Source organism: Silene latifolia, chromosome 4 (assembly GCF_048544455.1).
Source record: "Silene latifolia isolate original U9 population chromosome 4, ASM4854445v1, whole genome shotgun sequence".
Taxonomy (NCBI): domain Eukaryota; kingdom Viridiplantae; phylum Streptophyta; class Magnoliopsida; order Caryophyllales; family Caryophyllaceae; genus Silene; species Silene latifolia.
Window position 1 is genome coordinate 6,004,858 of NC_133529.1, and position 17,406 is coordinate 6,022,263.

The 17,406-nt window shown below is 37.1% G+C and overlaps 3 protein-coding genes across 4 annotated transcripts; all 3 read right to left on the minus strand.

Moving 5' to 3' along the window:
- Positions 1–510: 510 nt before the first annotated feature.
- On the minus strand, positions 511–3,971 carry LOC141652723 (uncharacterized). Its single transcript, XM_074460315.1, has 2 exons — positions 3,789–3,971; positions 511–2,402 (listed from the first exon to the last, which is right to left on the minus strand). The coding sequence occupies exon 2, from the start codon at positions 2,367–2,369 to the stop codon at positions 789–791; it is 1,581 nt and encodes a 526-aa protein (XP_074316416.1). The 5' UTR covers positions 2,370–2,402; positions 3,789–3,971; the 3' UTR covers positions 511–788.
- Positions 3,972–6,461: 2,490 nt separating this feature from the next.
- LOC141652724 (uncharacterized) lies at positions 6,462–10,567 on the minus strand. Of its 2 annotated transcripts, none has more exons than XR_012547234.1 (2): positions 10,351–10,567; positions 6,462–8,067 (listed from the first exon to the last, which is right to left on the minus strand). XR_012547234.1 is itself a non-coding variant. In XM_074460316.1 (2 exons), exon 2 carries the CDS (start codon positions 7,934–7,936, stop codon positions 7,139–7,141), a length of 798 nt encoding a protein of 265 aa, XP_074316417.1. In that variant the 5' UTR covers positions 7,937–8,128; positions 10,351–10,545; the 3' UTR covers positions 6,462–7,138. The 2 variants fall into 2 exon arrangements, 1 of the variants encoding a protein (XP_074316417.1); XM_074460316.1 differs by having other exon boundaries at positions 6,462–8,128; positions 10,351–10,545.
- Positions 10,568–10,879: 312 nt separating this feature from the next.
- Positions 10,880–16,844, minus strand: LOC141652725 (putative pentatricopeptide repeat-containing protein At5g08490). Its single transcript, XM_074460317.1, has 3 exons — positions 13,799–16,844; positions 12,605–13,048; positions 10,880–11,246 (listed from the first exon to the last, which is right to left on the minus strand). The coding sequence occupies exon 1, from the start codon at positions 16,385–16,387 to the stop codon at positions 13,922–13,924; it is 2,466 nt and encodes an 821-aa protein (XP_074316418.1). The 5' UTR covers positions 16,388–16,844; the 3' UTR covers positions 10,880–11,246; positions 12,605–13,048; positions 13,799–13,921.
- Positions 16,845–17,406: the final 562 nt, after the last annotated feature.

A 17,406-nucleotide genomic window follows, 5' to 3' on the forward strand; every position in this document is an offset into this window, starting at 1 on the left:
GTTAGGTTGACAATGGAGCATTGGAGCCTGTCAAGTCCTTAATAATTGAAATATGAAAAAAAAAAAAAAAATTTAAAGCATTACACATTATTAAACTGAACTCTCTATTGTTTGTAAATTGTATCACCAAGTTGATCATGTACTCCCTCCATCCATTCCATTTACGTTGTTCCCATTTACGATGTTCCATTTCCATAAGGTCCTTCTTGAAATAATGTGCCCCTTCTCGAAACTGAACAATGATGTCAGATGAAGTATAAAGTCAAGAAGTAATGACATCTCATCACTAAATCTTACATCTGACCTTTAGTCAAATGAGAACAACATTAACGGGATGGAGGAAGTAACATTCAAGTACCGACTCTCTAGTCTCTCCAATTATTCTTAGTTCAAACAGGGGGAAAAAATCTCCGAAAATTTGATCCTAACAATAGATATGGAGAGTAGCAGAAAAGTACTGTCCATTAAGAGCAAACGATGCACAGCCTCTTAAGATAAGATCGTTTCAAAGATCAGGAAAAACAGCTCCAAAAATAATGGCCGAGTATAGTCATATACTGTATGAGATATCAAATACACTTGGATGAGAAAATAAGAAAATAAAGGGCATAAACTGGGTGAGAAAGTTGAAAACTATTTCCCAGACTTCAATCACGAAAACAAATCCTTCTGAACTTTGCTAGACCTACTCAATAATCACACCACATTGTAACTCCATGTAGCCTTTCAAAAAGCTACCGTATTATATACATAAAGGGAGCTACAATAATGCTTACCAGTATTTAGTATCAGGAAGCAGTAGTCTCGACCAAAGGTTTGCGATCACGGAAAGACATCACAGTTTCAAAAGCACCAACAAGAGCTTTGACCTTACTTTTCCTTGTTTTGACAAGCTTGCTTGCAGTTTCTTCAATAACGTTGTTCATGTCTACATTGTCCTTTTTAGCAGACCCTTCTTGCCGTCTTAGCTGAACTTTCTCATGTTCTGGTCTAGTATCACGTGATTCATTACCCGTATCATTGTTCTTCAAGTTCTTATCATCAGCTTTACCATTTTGATCTTCTCCCAGAATTTTTCCTCTCTTAAAACGGAGTTTGCGTGGAGAATTACTTGCAACTTGAAGATTCACCACTGTCCCTCTTTTGAATTTTACTTTCCAGGCTGAACCATCCTTCTCTTCTGAACGGCTTATTCCTGTCTTTTTAACCTTTGGCTTGATATTGACAGCTGCTTTTGCTCTTGGTGTATTTGTTTTAGATCCGCCCTCTTCTGTTGATGGGCCCAGCCCACGATCACCTCTAGGATGAACAGACCGTCGTGCTGCAGAGGAAGCAGACTTTGACGTGGATGTCAGGGAAAATGATGGCAGACCAAATCGACTTCCTTTTCTAGTAACATTAGATTTTCTGGGTTTAACAGGACTACTTGGCGACTCTTCATTGGAGAGCAGATTTGGTTTCTCACGCACATCGCTAGATGTGCTCACTTTAGTGTCTTCTGAACTACTCATACGCCTTGAACGGGAGAAACTCTTGAAATCCTTGTAAAGTCTTGCCCTGATGCTTCCAGATTTCTTCAGAAGTGTCCCTGAGGAGTTCGTCACTGTCTCCTTTGCCTTTACCTTTTTACTATCACTGGAGCTGCCCGCTTCCTTTGAAGTAATATCTTTATCTTTTTGACTGGATTTGTCCTTTGTTGTTTTCTTGGCAGCTGGAATGTCGATTTTACTTCTGCCGAATGAACTCCAAGGACTGCGAACTAAGGGTGGTTTTACTTCAGTTTGGACGTTCTTCAACTTTGACTGAGGTGAAGCTACCTTTTTAGGAGAATTTGTGACATCGGTTTTGGACGAAGGATTTCTCGGTTTTTTATCCACTGTCGTGCCAGGAAGAGAGAGGCGGCGGTTTAATTCTTTGTCCTTAATTTCTTTCTCTTTCACGGTTCTTGCGAGGTTCTCACCGCTAGTTGTCCTCTTTAAAGGCCGATTCTCTCTAATTATTCCCATGAGAGGTTTCTTGGGTGTTCTCTCAAACTCGTGCTTGTGACCATATTTGCAAGCATCGTGACAGGAACCGGTTGAAGCACGACGATAACGAGAACGGACAGTAACCTTGTGGTCCGGAGATGGCTTTTTGATTGTGCTATCTCCAGATTGATTATCCCGTTTCAAATCTTCACCTTCTTCCTTCACTACATCATCAGTTTCGTCACTCAGTCTATCTGTGCTTTCAGAAGTAGCAACATCGCAATCCGTATCCCTCTGTTCACTTGGCTCTACCTCATGAGAACCAATATTTTTCATTATAACATCAGTTTCAGACTGCAGTTCTTCTGATGCAATGGTTTTGTCAATGTTTTCCTCTGCCATCTTTTATAGAACAAGTACTTGCCAAATGGAACCCTAAAGCAATAGAAACTACATATTAGATTGAGGACTGCTAAGACGGAAACAAATTAGAAATCTATAAAACGAAAAAAACACTAATACAAGTATCTAACCCTATATAGTGTTAACATAACAGCAATACATATGTAAGAAAATAAAACTTTAAATGCAAAAAGCCATAAGAAATACCATCAAAAGTCGAATGCGCTCAAATAAGAAGATGAACATGGGGAAATTGGTGATATTAAGCAACAAACATATTAATAGGGCTCCTGACTATGAACAGACATTAAAATCTTCCTTTTTATCAGGTCACTTTTGGTCCTACAGGTACTATTAAAAAAAAAAGGCTGCAGCAAACGACAAAGGGTCTCGTCCTCACAAGTCGCAATGTACATACAATGATACAATGAGGATGTAGGAACTAGTACTTCCGCTATTTCGATGAGCAAGGCCCCGGCCTAATTGACTTTGCAGTGAGGAGAAAAAGGTCGAATGAGGCTTAGTCATCGACACAAGGAGTAGAAAGTAAGCAACAAAACCCTTTTTCAGTTGGGTTGAGCTTCACATTTGCCTAAGCAAAAATGTCACACCAACCTCCACCTGACACCAACTTCAAAGTTCAAACCTAGCTCAAATTTTTTATCCAATCCTATCTAAGACTACAGGCATAAGTAGGCACAAATGCACATTCCCGCGCACGTTTCGACAACTTCTAGATCAAATTTATGTAAGACAATCTCCTATCCTCTACTTCAAAAAATCAATAACCTATTTTACAAAATCATGTTAACTGGTCAACAAAATCACTAAGAAATGGTAAGCAATTATGGGGTGTTTGAAAACCGTTCGAATCAACTTTATACATTGGTCAAACAAAGCACAAAACAATCAAAATAAAGGAATCAACAAAAAAATGGTATTGACAATTTGACATCCCCAATTCACATAATTTTACGACAAATACTCCCTTCGTCCCAATCGTTATTTACCTTTTATATTCTTTTTGAGACGTATTTTAAGCAAAGGTAAACGGATGATTTAGACGAAGGGAGTAATCAATTAATGCCCATATTATTAAACAGCTACTCTTCCTTAAACCCAACAAATAAAACATACAAAGTACAAACCCATTTGCAAACATCTATCAAAAAAATGGAAAACAACATGAATCATAATCAAAGTTTTAATCTTTTAATCATCAATCAATCAAGATAAACCCTAAATCAAAAGGGTCCAAAACAAAAACCCAAAAAGGTGAAAGAAACAATAGTTCACAATCATCAATTGAATTCATCACCCAAGAGGTGTCTTAGCCTACTGGTTAAGACAAAGGTATGAGGTAGCCTAACAATAGGTTACGAGTTCGAATCCTTGAAAAAAATGATCAATTCATCATACCTTATTGAAAAATTCCTTGAAAAATAGGGAGATGAAAATAAAGAGGGCAAAAAAGGGTTTTTGAGAAATTAAAAGATTTCTTAATTTCTTTAATTTAGTTTTTAATAATTACAATTAATTTTATAATTTGTGAGAAAATGAGGGAAAGGGTAGTTGTTGAAAAATGAAAATAGTGTGATGACACAATGGGAAGGAGGCAGGTATGCGGAGGAATTTAGGGGAGAAAGCGCGTTAGTTGAGAAACAAGTAAGGGTCCCGCCAAAAGAAACGGCCGTTTATGTTTATTGTTTAATTACCTCATTATTGCTTTACTTTGTAACTTAATCTTTCTATTAATATACACTAATGGAGTAATGGGACATTTTGGGATGGATGAATTAATTGCTTGATGTTACTTTACATTTGGATGTTTAGCTAATTGGGGAAGGTGTGATAGATTAAGATTATTAGTCGATCTCTCTTAATACAGTTATATACGTCTTAAGTATAAAAGAGGTTAAATACTACCTTATTCGTACTTTATTGTATCAGACAGGTATGTTGTGTTAAGCAAGAATTTGTGTTGGACTCTTATTAATCCTATGAAAACATATTACTCCAATTTGTATTTACACGCTCTCTCAGTCCTAATAATTTGCTTAATTTTCTTTGTTTATAATAATTATTTTAATTAAAGGTAAATCGATGATTGAAATGGAGATATGTGAATTAGGTTTGGCTGAGTTAGTATGAGTGGTTGAAACTTGTACATTGACTTGAAATTGCCAAGTACTCCCTCCTATTCACTATATTCTTCCCCTTTCCTTTTTGCACAAGGAATAAGAAACCGATTTTGGACCACACAAAAACACTACCCCACATGTAATTTAATTTGGACCACACAAATCAACCCAAAAAAAGAAATAGGGAAGAAAACCCGAATAATCCGAATAAGGAAATAGGGAAGAAAATGGTGAATAGGAGGGAGTATATTTTATTGGTATTAAAGTATATGACACCTTCATAGTTTGAGATTATGTATTTTAGGTTCAAAGCCTATCACCTTTTTTTGTGTTAAAGAGGGGCAAAGCTATAATAAAATTAATTACTAACTATTACACGAGGGATAGCCACCCCTAAATATGTCTTCTCGAAGGATGGCACGAAACTCAGTGAAAGGAACATCTACATATGTATGGATAATGCTTGAATTGATTCCTCGATTGGCTAATCAAAGCCTATCACCTTGATAGGTGACTTCTCCGTTTTCTATTTCGAACTCTCTCCTATACTTCCTCTTATTCTCTAAGATCTTCCACATTTCCTAAAACGGCAAATTCACAAAGATCTTCCACTTTCTTTATTTGTCTAGTATTTGTTGTTATAATGACTTATAACCCCGCATTCTCTCACTTACTTTCATTTACATCCACATATCATCATATTACTAAATTCTACCCAAAACAATTGTGGAAGAACTTAGTGAATAGGAGGGAGTATAATTTAAAAAGTGAGAAAAAATAATAAGTAAGAAAACTACTCTTCTAAATTACTTTGAAAGAGGAAAATAAAAAATTCGCTAATCCGTATTAATTTACACTTACTTTTACACTCATATAATGCAAAATGGTACCACATTAGCACTTCTCAATTGCTTAGAGGTCATCAATCATCATATATTATCTTTGAAAGCTCATGATGATAAACACACATTAGAATACCATCATACAATACAACAATACAAGTCACATAACCCATCTTCCTTATTTATCGTTCACGCTTGAAACAAACAAAAGCTTATCTTTTTCATGTCCCTACGGGCCGCAGGACTTTCGAATCATTTTAGGTGACACTAGTACTTTAGTGCATAATTTAATTTTTACTATTTTATTGAGAACAGTTTTGTTGAAAGATTAATGTAAGACGATCTTATTTACGCAAAAAGTTGATTACGGAGTATGAGATTAACTTTTGGGTAATGCTTATTTCGATTCAAGTGTATTTCGAATGTATCATCTATATTCTGTAATGCGGATTTACAATTGAGTCATTTCAAAGAGTTCATATAGGCAATATTTCTCAAAATATACGAGTGCAACCTTAAATAATAAACTCGTTTCTTTAATGATGCAACCGTAAATTTAGATTGTGGTAGCAATCAAGTGACAGTATATCAATACAAACCCAATTAGCATTCAACTGTAAATTTGAACTAAAAATCGATTAACAATAACAAAGACTTGTAGTCCCAAAATGAATTGGAGTCGAATTGACCCGAATCTTGCTCTAGAAAAAAAAAAACATCGAATTTACAACAGTATATTACTTGCTGAACACTGATGCAAAATCTAAATCAATAATAAAAAACAAATCCAACTGTCATAGAGATTGAAAATTAAATGTTCTACATTTCATTGTGGAGACCATGTCAAGTTTTCTGGAAGAATTTTTCCTCTGTTTATAACTTCATATCCTTGAGGCACCATTTGTTTTTTTTTTTTTTGGGCAAAAAGTCGGAATATTCTTCAAGCATCTGAATATGTTCAACAGACCAAAAGATGGGCAACATCCATTTCAACTGAAGGTCATGGCCTCATGGAATGGCACAACTTCATCGAATAATACACATCAAGCTCACTGAACTCTAGCCCATCAAAACTAACGCAAATTCCATGAAGAGACGGTCTCAATATACATCTAAATGTAGCATCTGAATGCTGTACTTTTTGTGAAATGGCTTCATATAATCCACAAATTACTCATAAATACAACTAATACAGCTTTATCAACTCTACATTTTACAATTGCTAGATGTGAAACAGTCTCTCGGAAGACTAACTGCTAAAACAGATGGAACCCTAAACGTACAAGTGACCCATGGTGTTTGGGTTTCAATCCCTTAAACAAGACTAGACTTACTGCATAACGCTAAAACCCTAAACTTAACAATTGATGATAATCTTACATGATACTGATTTTCGATACAGTTGCAGGTCGAAGTTGGATTAAACTCTGAAACTCTCTGCCACTGCTATGAATTCACAAGAAGTCCATGATGACTAAGACTAAACTACGATAACTTTTAAGTTATAACAGATAACACCAGCAAAAATAAAGCAAACAGATGAAGGATTTCAAGGTGAAAAGAAGAAAAGAAGGACGCTCTTACCTACAAACGATTTGCTGATAATGCCACCAGACTGAACTATACTCTTCACGGAACACGGGAGTTGATATTGGAGAACATTTTGAAGTAAGAATTGAATACTTGTGGTTGCTTCAAGTGAAAGGGTAGTCGGCAAATTGAATCTTTTTTTTGGAAAAGGCCGAGAAACACGGTTCCTCAGCACAGAAAGGAAGAGGGACACATTTTAAGTGAGGATTTCTCTAACCAACCAGTCCAAACTCGGGTAGGCAAAATATAGCACGAGGAAGGATGGAAAGGCGAAAACAACGGTTATGAGGATGTACAAGGCTAAAATTGCTGCACTTGCTGGTATAGCATACAAAGTGACTAGAAGGAATACCATGACAAGAGGAAACTTAGCCGTTAAATGAACCACAAAAGCCAAAGACCTGCGAAGTGTGATGTTCAATCTCTCTCTATTAAAGATTCGATGCACAAGGTTTGGGTTATGGTTATCCTCTGACCTCTCTGGCGTGTGCGGAGCAGGAACTTCCCTATGGTGTCTAATGTGAGATGGGCTTATTACACCGAAATTTCCGTTCATCAAACCTGCTTGGTGACAATCCCCGTGGGTTGATGTGTAAGTCCTTGTTCTATCACCATTCATGCTCTCAACCATCCAAAGGATAAAGTAGTTTTTCCGAGGGAATCTTAAGACGCCTTTATGAAACAACCTAGGAGAAAGTAAATTGCACCACGGGCAAGTGATGAAGAACGGAAGCTGGACAGGTAAAGTAGAAAGTTTCAGAGAAGCCCAAGGGAGTCCCAGGACGCAATTTTTGCAGAGGGTGTGACCACACCAGAGCACATAAGGAACATTCTCCACAATATTGAAGGACTCCCAGCATATGGGACACTCCAGTCCTTCCTCTCTATTGGTATCATAAGATGCATCGTCATCTGAGCACTCAGCACTATGAGTTGGAATATCATTTTTTAACTTGACACAGCCCGAAATGGCATTTGAAGCACAGGTCCACATGATAACCAACAACTCAAGAAGAAAAAATGAGACCTCTCTCTTCCTTTCTGCTTTCACAGACAAAACATTTTTGCCCTCCCTTTTCTGCGCATTATCAGCTATTCATCAGCTTCAATACTGGGAGTTTTGCTCTGAAACACAAAAGTCTCTTAATAAGCACTGAAACAACCAAAACTCCAGTTTAAACGTAATCTGTATGTTGATTCATGGAAAAGAATTAGGTATATTTTCAGGCTTATCACTGTTAATTTGACCAGACATCACATTACTAATTTACAATGGAACATGCAGAGTAAACTTGAAACATAAAGTGGGCTAGAATTACACGTTCCATGGATAATACTTGGAGTCAATCAATTTTCCTAACCAAATATACAAATATCTATGTCCTGTGTGCCAGATTCAAAAGCAAACAATTTTCAGACATCACTATTGCATGTAACAAATCCCTGTGTGTCTTGTAAAGCGAAACAACATACTCCCTCCGTCCCGGTCATTTGTTGTCCTTTGGTTTTGGCACAAAAGACCAAGGAAAGAGAAGGGGACCAATTATAAGATGACAAGTGGACCAAATTAAGTGTAAAGGATCAAATTGCTCATCAAATGCAATCCTAAAATGGAAAGGACAACAAATGACTGACTGAGACACCCAAAAATGGAATAAGACAACAAATGATCGGGACGAAGGGAGTACAATTTTAGTTTCATTATTGGCTTAAATTTTTTGAGATCAAAATAGCAGCCCAATATGTCAATCTGACAGTAAGGCTCTGTTGTTATTGGTTAAACCTTTTCCAGGTCAAGATATTTCGTTGGTTGCCGCTGGAAAAAAGACTACGGGGATTGAAAGACAATAAAACTCTGAATTTTAAAAATACCAGCTTGTGGATACGTCAGCAGCAACTTACTCAATGGAGGACAGACCAAGTGACATTAAAGTTCAGAGATTCAACTAATTTGAAGGCTGAAGTTCATAAGAAGATAACCTAATTGGTTCTAATCTTGCAGCGTAACTGCCATTCATTCATCAGGAACACTTCACGCTCTACGTACTTCCGTTGCTCAATTCTTAATTCTTTATTCAAAAAGACTAAGCTCAAGCACATTCATACACACGCTGCTTAAGCTCAAGAGAGCAAGAGGTGATGTCATGGACATGATGAACGTAGCATCAGTCGCTTATTTATTCTAAAGATTAATGTCACCATTGGGCGAAAACTTTAGACAAATATTTGAACTAAAATAGAAGACTACAGGCCTACCAACATCACATAACAGTGCTTAAAACAAAATCACCAGCGGCAATTCTTAAGCACGACAACCCCACTTGCCATAATAGCAGTAAAACCTCAGAATACATCAAATAAGAATTAACAACATATCCAGCAAAAACAAAACACACTCGAAAGAATTTACTGCCAAAACAAGTTTTGTAGCTCAATCAACTTACAAGCCTATTACAATGAGCATCCATTAGGCCTTGTTTGGATAACAAAGTCGGAGGGAAAGGGAGGGGAGGGGGAAGGAGAGAAGGGAAAGGGAGGGAAGAGAAGGGGAGGGAAGAGAAGGTGTAGGTGTTTGGATACAATTTCCCTCCAAATCTTTCTTATGATTGAGAGATTTTGATTTGGCTTGAAAGAGGGAAAATGGATCCCTCCAAATCCCTCCCCCTCCATTTCCCTCCATCCTTAATTGTTATCCAAACAAGGGATTTTAAATCTCCTACTCTCCCTCCCTTTCTTTTCCCTTCAAATCCCTCCATCCAAACACACTATTATTGATCAAATATGATAATTGACCGTCAAAGGTAAATACTCCTTCCATCCTAATCATTTGTTTGCCTTTAATTAAAATAATACTCCGTAAAAGGTAAGCAAATGACTAAGACAAAGAGAGTAGTATGGACTACTGAGTACTCCCTTCCTTAACTTAAATTCGCTAATTTTTTGGTTATAAGTGTTTCAAGAATTCACTACATTTCTATTCCGATCACTAACAATCCGCCAAAGGTAAATCTTAAACCAAAAGCGAAAGCAATGTATCCAAATTATTAGACTGACTAAGAAGTATATAGATACTAGGTAGTAGGTACTACCTCCGTCACAATCATTTGTTTACCTCTGTTAAAATACTCCTCACGATACATATAAAAGGTAAACAAATGATTGAGACGGAAAATGTACATTTCTGGCATCGACATAAGAAACAATTCCAATAGCTACATGGCCGGCCAACAAATAAAAACAATCAATCAAGCAAAATATACATCAAAAACACAACTTCTGCGCATCGATATGAAAAACAAATTCAAATAATTACCATTAAAATTGATATAGCAGGCAAACAAAATAAATCAAATTCAAAAAAAAAAAAGTGGATCTGGAGAATATGATAAATCATCAAAATTAATTTACCTTGTAAAGGAAATTACATCGACTTGCAGTAATTTTCGTATGAATTATAATTCGATTGAAATGAAATAGGGGAAGAAGAATCGAGCAAAAACAAAGAACATTAATTAAAAACGAATTTAAATGGAAGATATTTTCGCTGTTAGGAAATCACATGAGAAAAAGAAGAGGAGAAAAATTGGGGTCCGAGTGTGTGTGCTTAAACTAGTCACATTTTGTCCTCATATTGCCTAGACTCTAGAGGTGGCAATTATTGCCGCGACATGAACCCGACATGAAATTAGTGGGTTATGGTTAAGACATTGTGACCCATTTAACTAATTGGATTGACAAGGAAACGACACGAAATATAAATGGGTCGGGCTAGGATTGGGGTTGTGATAACCCGTTTAAAATTGACACAAACACAAACACAAACACGACCTAACCTGTTTGTCGGTCTAAATTATTATAGCCACTTTTTTTTTTTTTTCTATTTTATGCATCTAGTTTTTTTTTTTTTCTAGTGAATATATAAATATAATTTGGCTCACACAATTTCTCGAGACCACTTTTTACGTATATATTTTGTTGTTATGTTCAACTCTTGTCATTGATTGTGAGTTCGTGACCCAAAGTGGCTCTTTTATTTGGTGCATACCTATTTGGCTATTTCTCGTTAATTGTGAGTTGTGAGAGAGCACTACTCACGATAAATTGTTCATAATAAACATAATAAATCTTTTCATAATAAAATTGACGGGCTTGATTCCGTCTACCATGCTCTCCTGATGATGAGAGAGCACTACTCACGCCTCCGTACCTCTTACCTTTAGCAGAAGCCCCTACTCGGCTACTCCTATGCGGCTATGCCCCCATCTCACTTTCAGATGTGCTGGTCTTCTTCTCAATTCACGACCCTACGTTATAAGATCAAATACAACTCGTAAGGGAGCACAAAACCGTAACTAGGAGCATAATACGACATAATGGCTACAAACGGCACATTAAACGCTACTTCCAACCTCGAGAAAGGTGCAAACTCGATATAAAATACACTCGTCAATTGCAATAGGAATCTAGAGAGACAGTTGATCACAGTATCTGAATGATCAAAACTAAGAGCTAAAGGGCTATTTATAGCTACACTAGACGCGCTAGAGAAAACTGTATAGCAACTCAACTAACTTGTAACAGACTTCTAGTCGTGTTTATGCACCCAATAGCTCGCAATTCTTTCACAACATACAGCACAAATTTGAGCGATATCAATTTCATGGCGAGGAAGCATAAAATTTATTAAACCGTTGGATATACCAAATGAATATCCTACCAGCCCCGATAAATCATTACAAATGGTCATAATAATCGTACCTTGTCCATTACCAGTTTCAGCTACTCTAATAGAACTCATATCATACGCTTCTTCCCTTATGAAATCACTTCTGTCCTCAAGAGTGAAAAATACGACATAAGTTCCTCGTTGAAGCTCCTATATAATACCCATTCCCACTGCAAGACTATCATAATAGTCCATCCTATTGAAGAATTCGATGAATTGCACAATAAGATCTCAAACCAAGTTACTCACTGTTAAATCGCTCTCTTCCAATGACAAACTTCCTTTTATCATAGTTGAACTGAATCCAACATTACTCGTATCTCTAAGGCTGAAGGGTACTCTCTAAAGATCAACTCCACATATAGTCTCAATTTCCCAAATCATCCTCGCAGTAAATGAAGCAATAAGAAACATAAACACCTAGGCTGCATGAGGATGCACATAATATGTATCATCAACTGACCATATTCAAAAGTGTGAGGCGGATAATGTTTTCTAGTAAGACGGTATCACCATTTGTAAACACTACATGCCTGGAGCAAAAACATGTTAATATATAAACACAGCAACTTATGTCTACCATCCAGCCCATTTTGAAAAGCATTCAACAATCACCAATTCCCAGGTCAAAACCTTGTGAACCCCCATAGTAACTACTACACATCGAGAACTACAGCAGGATCAAATACATAAACTACCTTGAAAATTAACACCATGAGCATAATGCCGTGAATCTACTAACCATTTGCACCAGCTTTCAACCTCTTTAAAGTCGAGACATAAAATCAATCCAACTCAAATATTTGCATACGAGGAATAATTGCAACTCGGTTTAAGGTTAAAAATTTAAAATAGGTCTCTCAATCAACCTAGAAAGATGCAATAATGGGGTGGGAACCAACTCATGTATAAAGTCTATTACACAGCTTGACATACCTGTAAGGCCATTTCCCCTCTGAAACACATTTGAGGTTTAAGGATACATGAAATCATGCATCAAATTACCCTTTGTGATCCCCTTTTTGGGCTTGGACTTTCATTGAACAAGTTATAGACACTAGCGCTGCAAGTCTGCAACTTCCACGCCTTTGTCTGAGGTTGAACCTTGTTCTGACATTTTGTGGAACACTTGGTGCAGCTTGACGGTCATTTTGCTCATTTTTGGCTTTGACCGCTTCACCCGCTTGAAGTTCTCTTAGCGGTGTGCCATCAAATACATTCCCATATCAGATTCAATAGGCCTCAAGTGAACCCAGAATCTCTTCTTTTACACTAAGGTTTGTCCTGTTTTTGTAGTAGCCCAGAAGTTTCTCACAGTCCTCCTGAACTCCTCTGGTTACAATGATGGCTTGGGCAGCGTATGCTGATAATCAGCCATTCCTATAGAAAATATATAAATTCAATTACATACTGGAATATTAACGGATAAAATGAGCAACCAAAACATTACGCTTGGGAAACTTCTAAAAATGAAGAGCTACAATATACACATGCAGACTTGATGGACATTTCCTTTCTCGACATAATGACAATATAGATATGAGACTTACAAATGTTCAAACTTTTCAGACAAAGAACACATATCAAATTAATAATAGTGTCTAAAGATTAATCACAAGGGTGATGAAATAGCATACCTTGGACCAACAAGTTTGGACTAATTTAAACTCTTAAATATAAACTCTATATATGGAATCACAACAGAATACTCCTTGCCAAGGCAAAGTAGTGATTTTGGAGGCTTAAACAATTATATCGCTCCGAGTGATCATATCACAAGTGTACTACTAATTGGATGGTTATAAAATTAATTAATAACTGTCCTTCATTCTACACCAAGGTTGAAAGGTCTCACACATATTTCAACGGAAGTATTCTTTTGTAGATACATTAGAAATTGGATGCAACCAACTCTCACCGTCCTAGTGACACCCCTATTAGGCTATTAGTAAAGTTTGAGATCAAACATCCAAGCAGCAGTCTCAAGACAAATATGTGAGTGACGCTTGGAGCCATGGTCACGTGGAAGTGTTTTTGTGGGTTGTTTCTTACATAGATGGAAAATATTGAACTGATTTTGAACATTCTGAAAACAAAAATACGGTCAATACAAATTAATGAAGAGAGTACCTTCTCAAAATAGGCAGTCACCAAAATATGAAAGCCTTGTCAATTTTTCTATTCAGGCCAACCAAATGCTACATGTTGAATCTGTGTCAAGGTCACCAGGCATACACAGTTTTCCCCTTCTATCTACATCCAGCTGCACCCTGTGGGCTTCTTAAAATCAGTTGTCTTCATGAATTTTCTGATTTCCAAGACTCCATCCCACTTTGAATCTGCCGCATGAAGATTTGACATTGTGACGTAAGTCCCAATATCCTTATCTGGAGAGCTAAGGAGATGATCAGCAACAATTTTACTTAATTCCACCTCGTGGTAAGTCCTACAAGCACCTAGCAATATACTCCATATGGTTGCATTGGGTTTGACTGGCATCTGAGTGACAAAATTAAATGCATCGTTAACCCTGCCTTGTCGAGCAAGAAGATCTACAACACAGCCATACTGCTCCATTGTAGGCTTCATTTCATGAACCTTATATATAGAGTGAAAAATGCTCAATCCTTCATCCACAAGACCGGTGTGACTACAAGCCGATAAGATGGATGTGATGACTACATGATCTGGCCTCATACGCACTTCAAGCATATGGTTGAACAGAGCAAGTGCTTCTTTACCCATACCATGCATGGCATAACCATTAATTAGAGATGTGAACATGATTAGGTCTTTATTGGAACTTGACCAAAAAAGCTTAGCAGCTGATCTTACATGGCCACATTTAGAGTATACATCTATCAGGGCTCCCATCAATTGAGCTTCCCCAATACAAGCTCGGATGACATATCCATGGCACTGCCTCAACAAATTGGCTGAAGCCGTATTCGTGAACATGGGAAGAATGCTCATTATGGTGGTTGTGTCAGGCTTCATGCCTGTAACTTGTTGCAACTCTAGCAACAGTGACACAGCGTCTTCATGGTGATTGTTCGACACATATGCTTTTATCATCAGATTCCAGGTCAAGAGATCTGTTTGTCTACCCTGTATATTAGTAGTACTAAGCTTTGGTTTCATCGAGTCCAACATTGCCGTCTTTTCACCCAACAGTATCTGAAATTTTTTTCGTGCATAATCCAAATTACCACACTTACCATATGCATCAAGTATACAAGAACCCAGGATACCTTGACAATGACAAGCCCTCAAAAGATACCCATGAGCTTCTTTCAATTTCAATGGTTTACAGGAATTTCCATAAAATCGAATCAATGTTAACAAGGTGATGGAATCTGGCCTTAATCCCTCCTTGACCATCTGATTTAGAAGACTGACCACCTCCAATTCACAGCCACTATCTGCACATGTACTAAGCATTGAGTTCCAGGAAATTAAATCCCTATTAGACATCATCATGAATGTCCTACAAGATGAATATAAATCATCACATTTAGCATATGAATTTATCAAGGCGTTACTAACTGTTGTATCATAACATAATATTGGATTTTGTAGAGCATATCCATGAATCTGCTTAACCATTTTCAGATTATGCAGATGAGAACAAGCAGAGAGGACAGAAACTAGAGTGACCGAATTTGGCTTTAGCGTGTTCCCCAAAACTAATTGGTGAAACAAGTGAATTGCTTGATTATATTCATTATGTGAGACATAGCCAGTAATAATGGCATTCCAGGAAACAAGATCCCTTGAAAGCATCCCATTGAACAAGGTTTCTGCATCTTTACACAGACCAATCCTCAAGTAAAAACTCGTAAGCGCATTAACAACAAAAACGTCATTTTGCAACTTAGTATGTTTAACAATGTAAGCATGCAGCTCTCTACCCAAATAATATGCAATATCTCCACCTAGAGTAGCATATACAGGTAGAATACTTGCAATGGTCGAATAGTTTGGTGCAACACACTCGACCAACATACGTCTAAACAAAACACAAGCATCATTGTAAAAACCCTTCTCGGAAAATCCAGCAATTATTGCGTTCCATGAGATGACATCCTTGTCATCAATCTCACAAAAGGATGCATATGCACTATCGTGAATCTGTCCACATTTTGCATACATGGAAATGAGTGAATTTCCAACTAGTGTCTCAGATACCCATCCAAATTTTATGGCAAAACAATGAATGCTCTTACCAGCACTCAAACACCCCAACCGCGCACAAACAGGGAGAACAATAGCAATAGTTACAGGGCTGAACTCAGCTTCACTAGTAGTGTGCATCTTATACACTAAACGTATCACTTCCGCATCACGAACAAGGGACCCAGACAATCCAGCTAAGACAGTGTTCCAAGCAACAGTATCACATTTAGGCATCTGGTTAAAGAGGTTCTTGCAGTCATTAAACGCTTTCGCTTTAGCATACACATTAAGCAGTCCCTTAGATACCGAAACACAAGATATATGTCCGAGCTTAATCACAAGACTTTGTACAGCTTTCCCTAAACCAAAAGCCGGGATTAAAGCACAGGATTTTAAAACAGTTTGTAGAATATGATGATCAGGTTTAAACCCAAATGGACGCCGCACTTTCAAGAGGAAATGTGAGAGGACCTCATCATGTTTGCCATGAACTGACTTAGCTCGAATAACATCACTCCATGTTCTAAAATCTGTCATTGGCATGCTACTACTTTTCCAGCAAATGTCAGCTAGCTCAACGCGTAACGTCCCAATACTACTACAGACGAGGTTCGTAACCCGTTTGCATTACTGCCATTCCTACCTTCCTAGCCATAAAAACAAGAGTTTTACTCATAATTATACAAACCCAAATTGTCACAGAGAATTTTTGTTATCTTTTCTCATTGAGGACTTTTAACAAACATTTGGTGGGCAATATTAATTTCAACAGAAACATCAGTAGAGGGAGGTCCAACAGTATAAATAAAAGCAGATTCAATCAAATGAAGCTATGATTGTAAAGAATGCGGCGTTCTGTTCTTCCCCAAATCAAAAAACAGAAACCCTAATTTTCGAAAATGACGTGAAATTGAAGAGAAAGTAAGAGGGAATGGAACGAACCAAGAGAGGAGGAGAGACTTTGAAAGGTGCGAACTGCCAAGGGCGCGACAAGGTTGAATGTGGACTTGGAGACCGTGGGTTATAAACGGGCCGAATAATTATTAATTTCTTTTTTTTAGAAAAAAAAAATACATATTTTACGAACATAATTTGGAAACTTTATTCTATCATATACTTTTTTTTTCATAATTTGGAAACTTTGTGTATGATACTATGATAGGGGTAATATTGAAATTTGAAAATATCGGGTACGATGAATTAAAATTTGTGTATGAAATACTCAACTCTTTTACAAACCAGCACTAAATAGAAGTATTTCCTCCGACCCGATCATTTGTTTACGTTCGATTTTAGCACAAAAACCAAGGAAAGAGAAAGGACCAAATTATTTGATGACAAGTGTACCAAATTGAGTGTGGAAGATGGAATTGTCCATCAAGACATTCACAAAATAGAAAGATAAACAATTAACTGAGAACTCCCAAAATAAAATAATTAAACAAATAACCGGACAGATGAAGTATTTAATACTGTATTAGGAAAACTCACAAACATAATCCCAAGTTTACTCTAAACCTACATGGCACAGACCGACTTCTCTTGACATCCACGAGCAAACC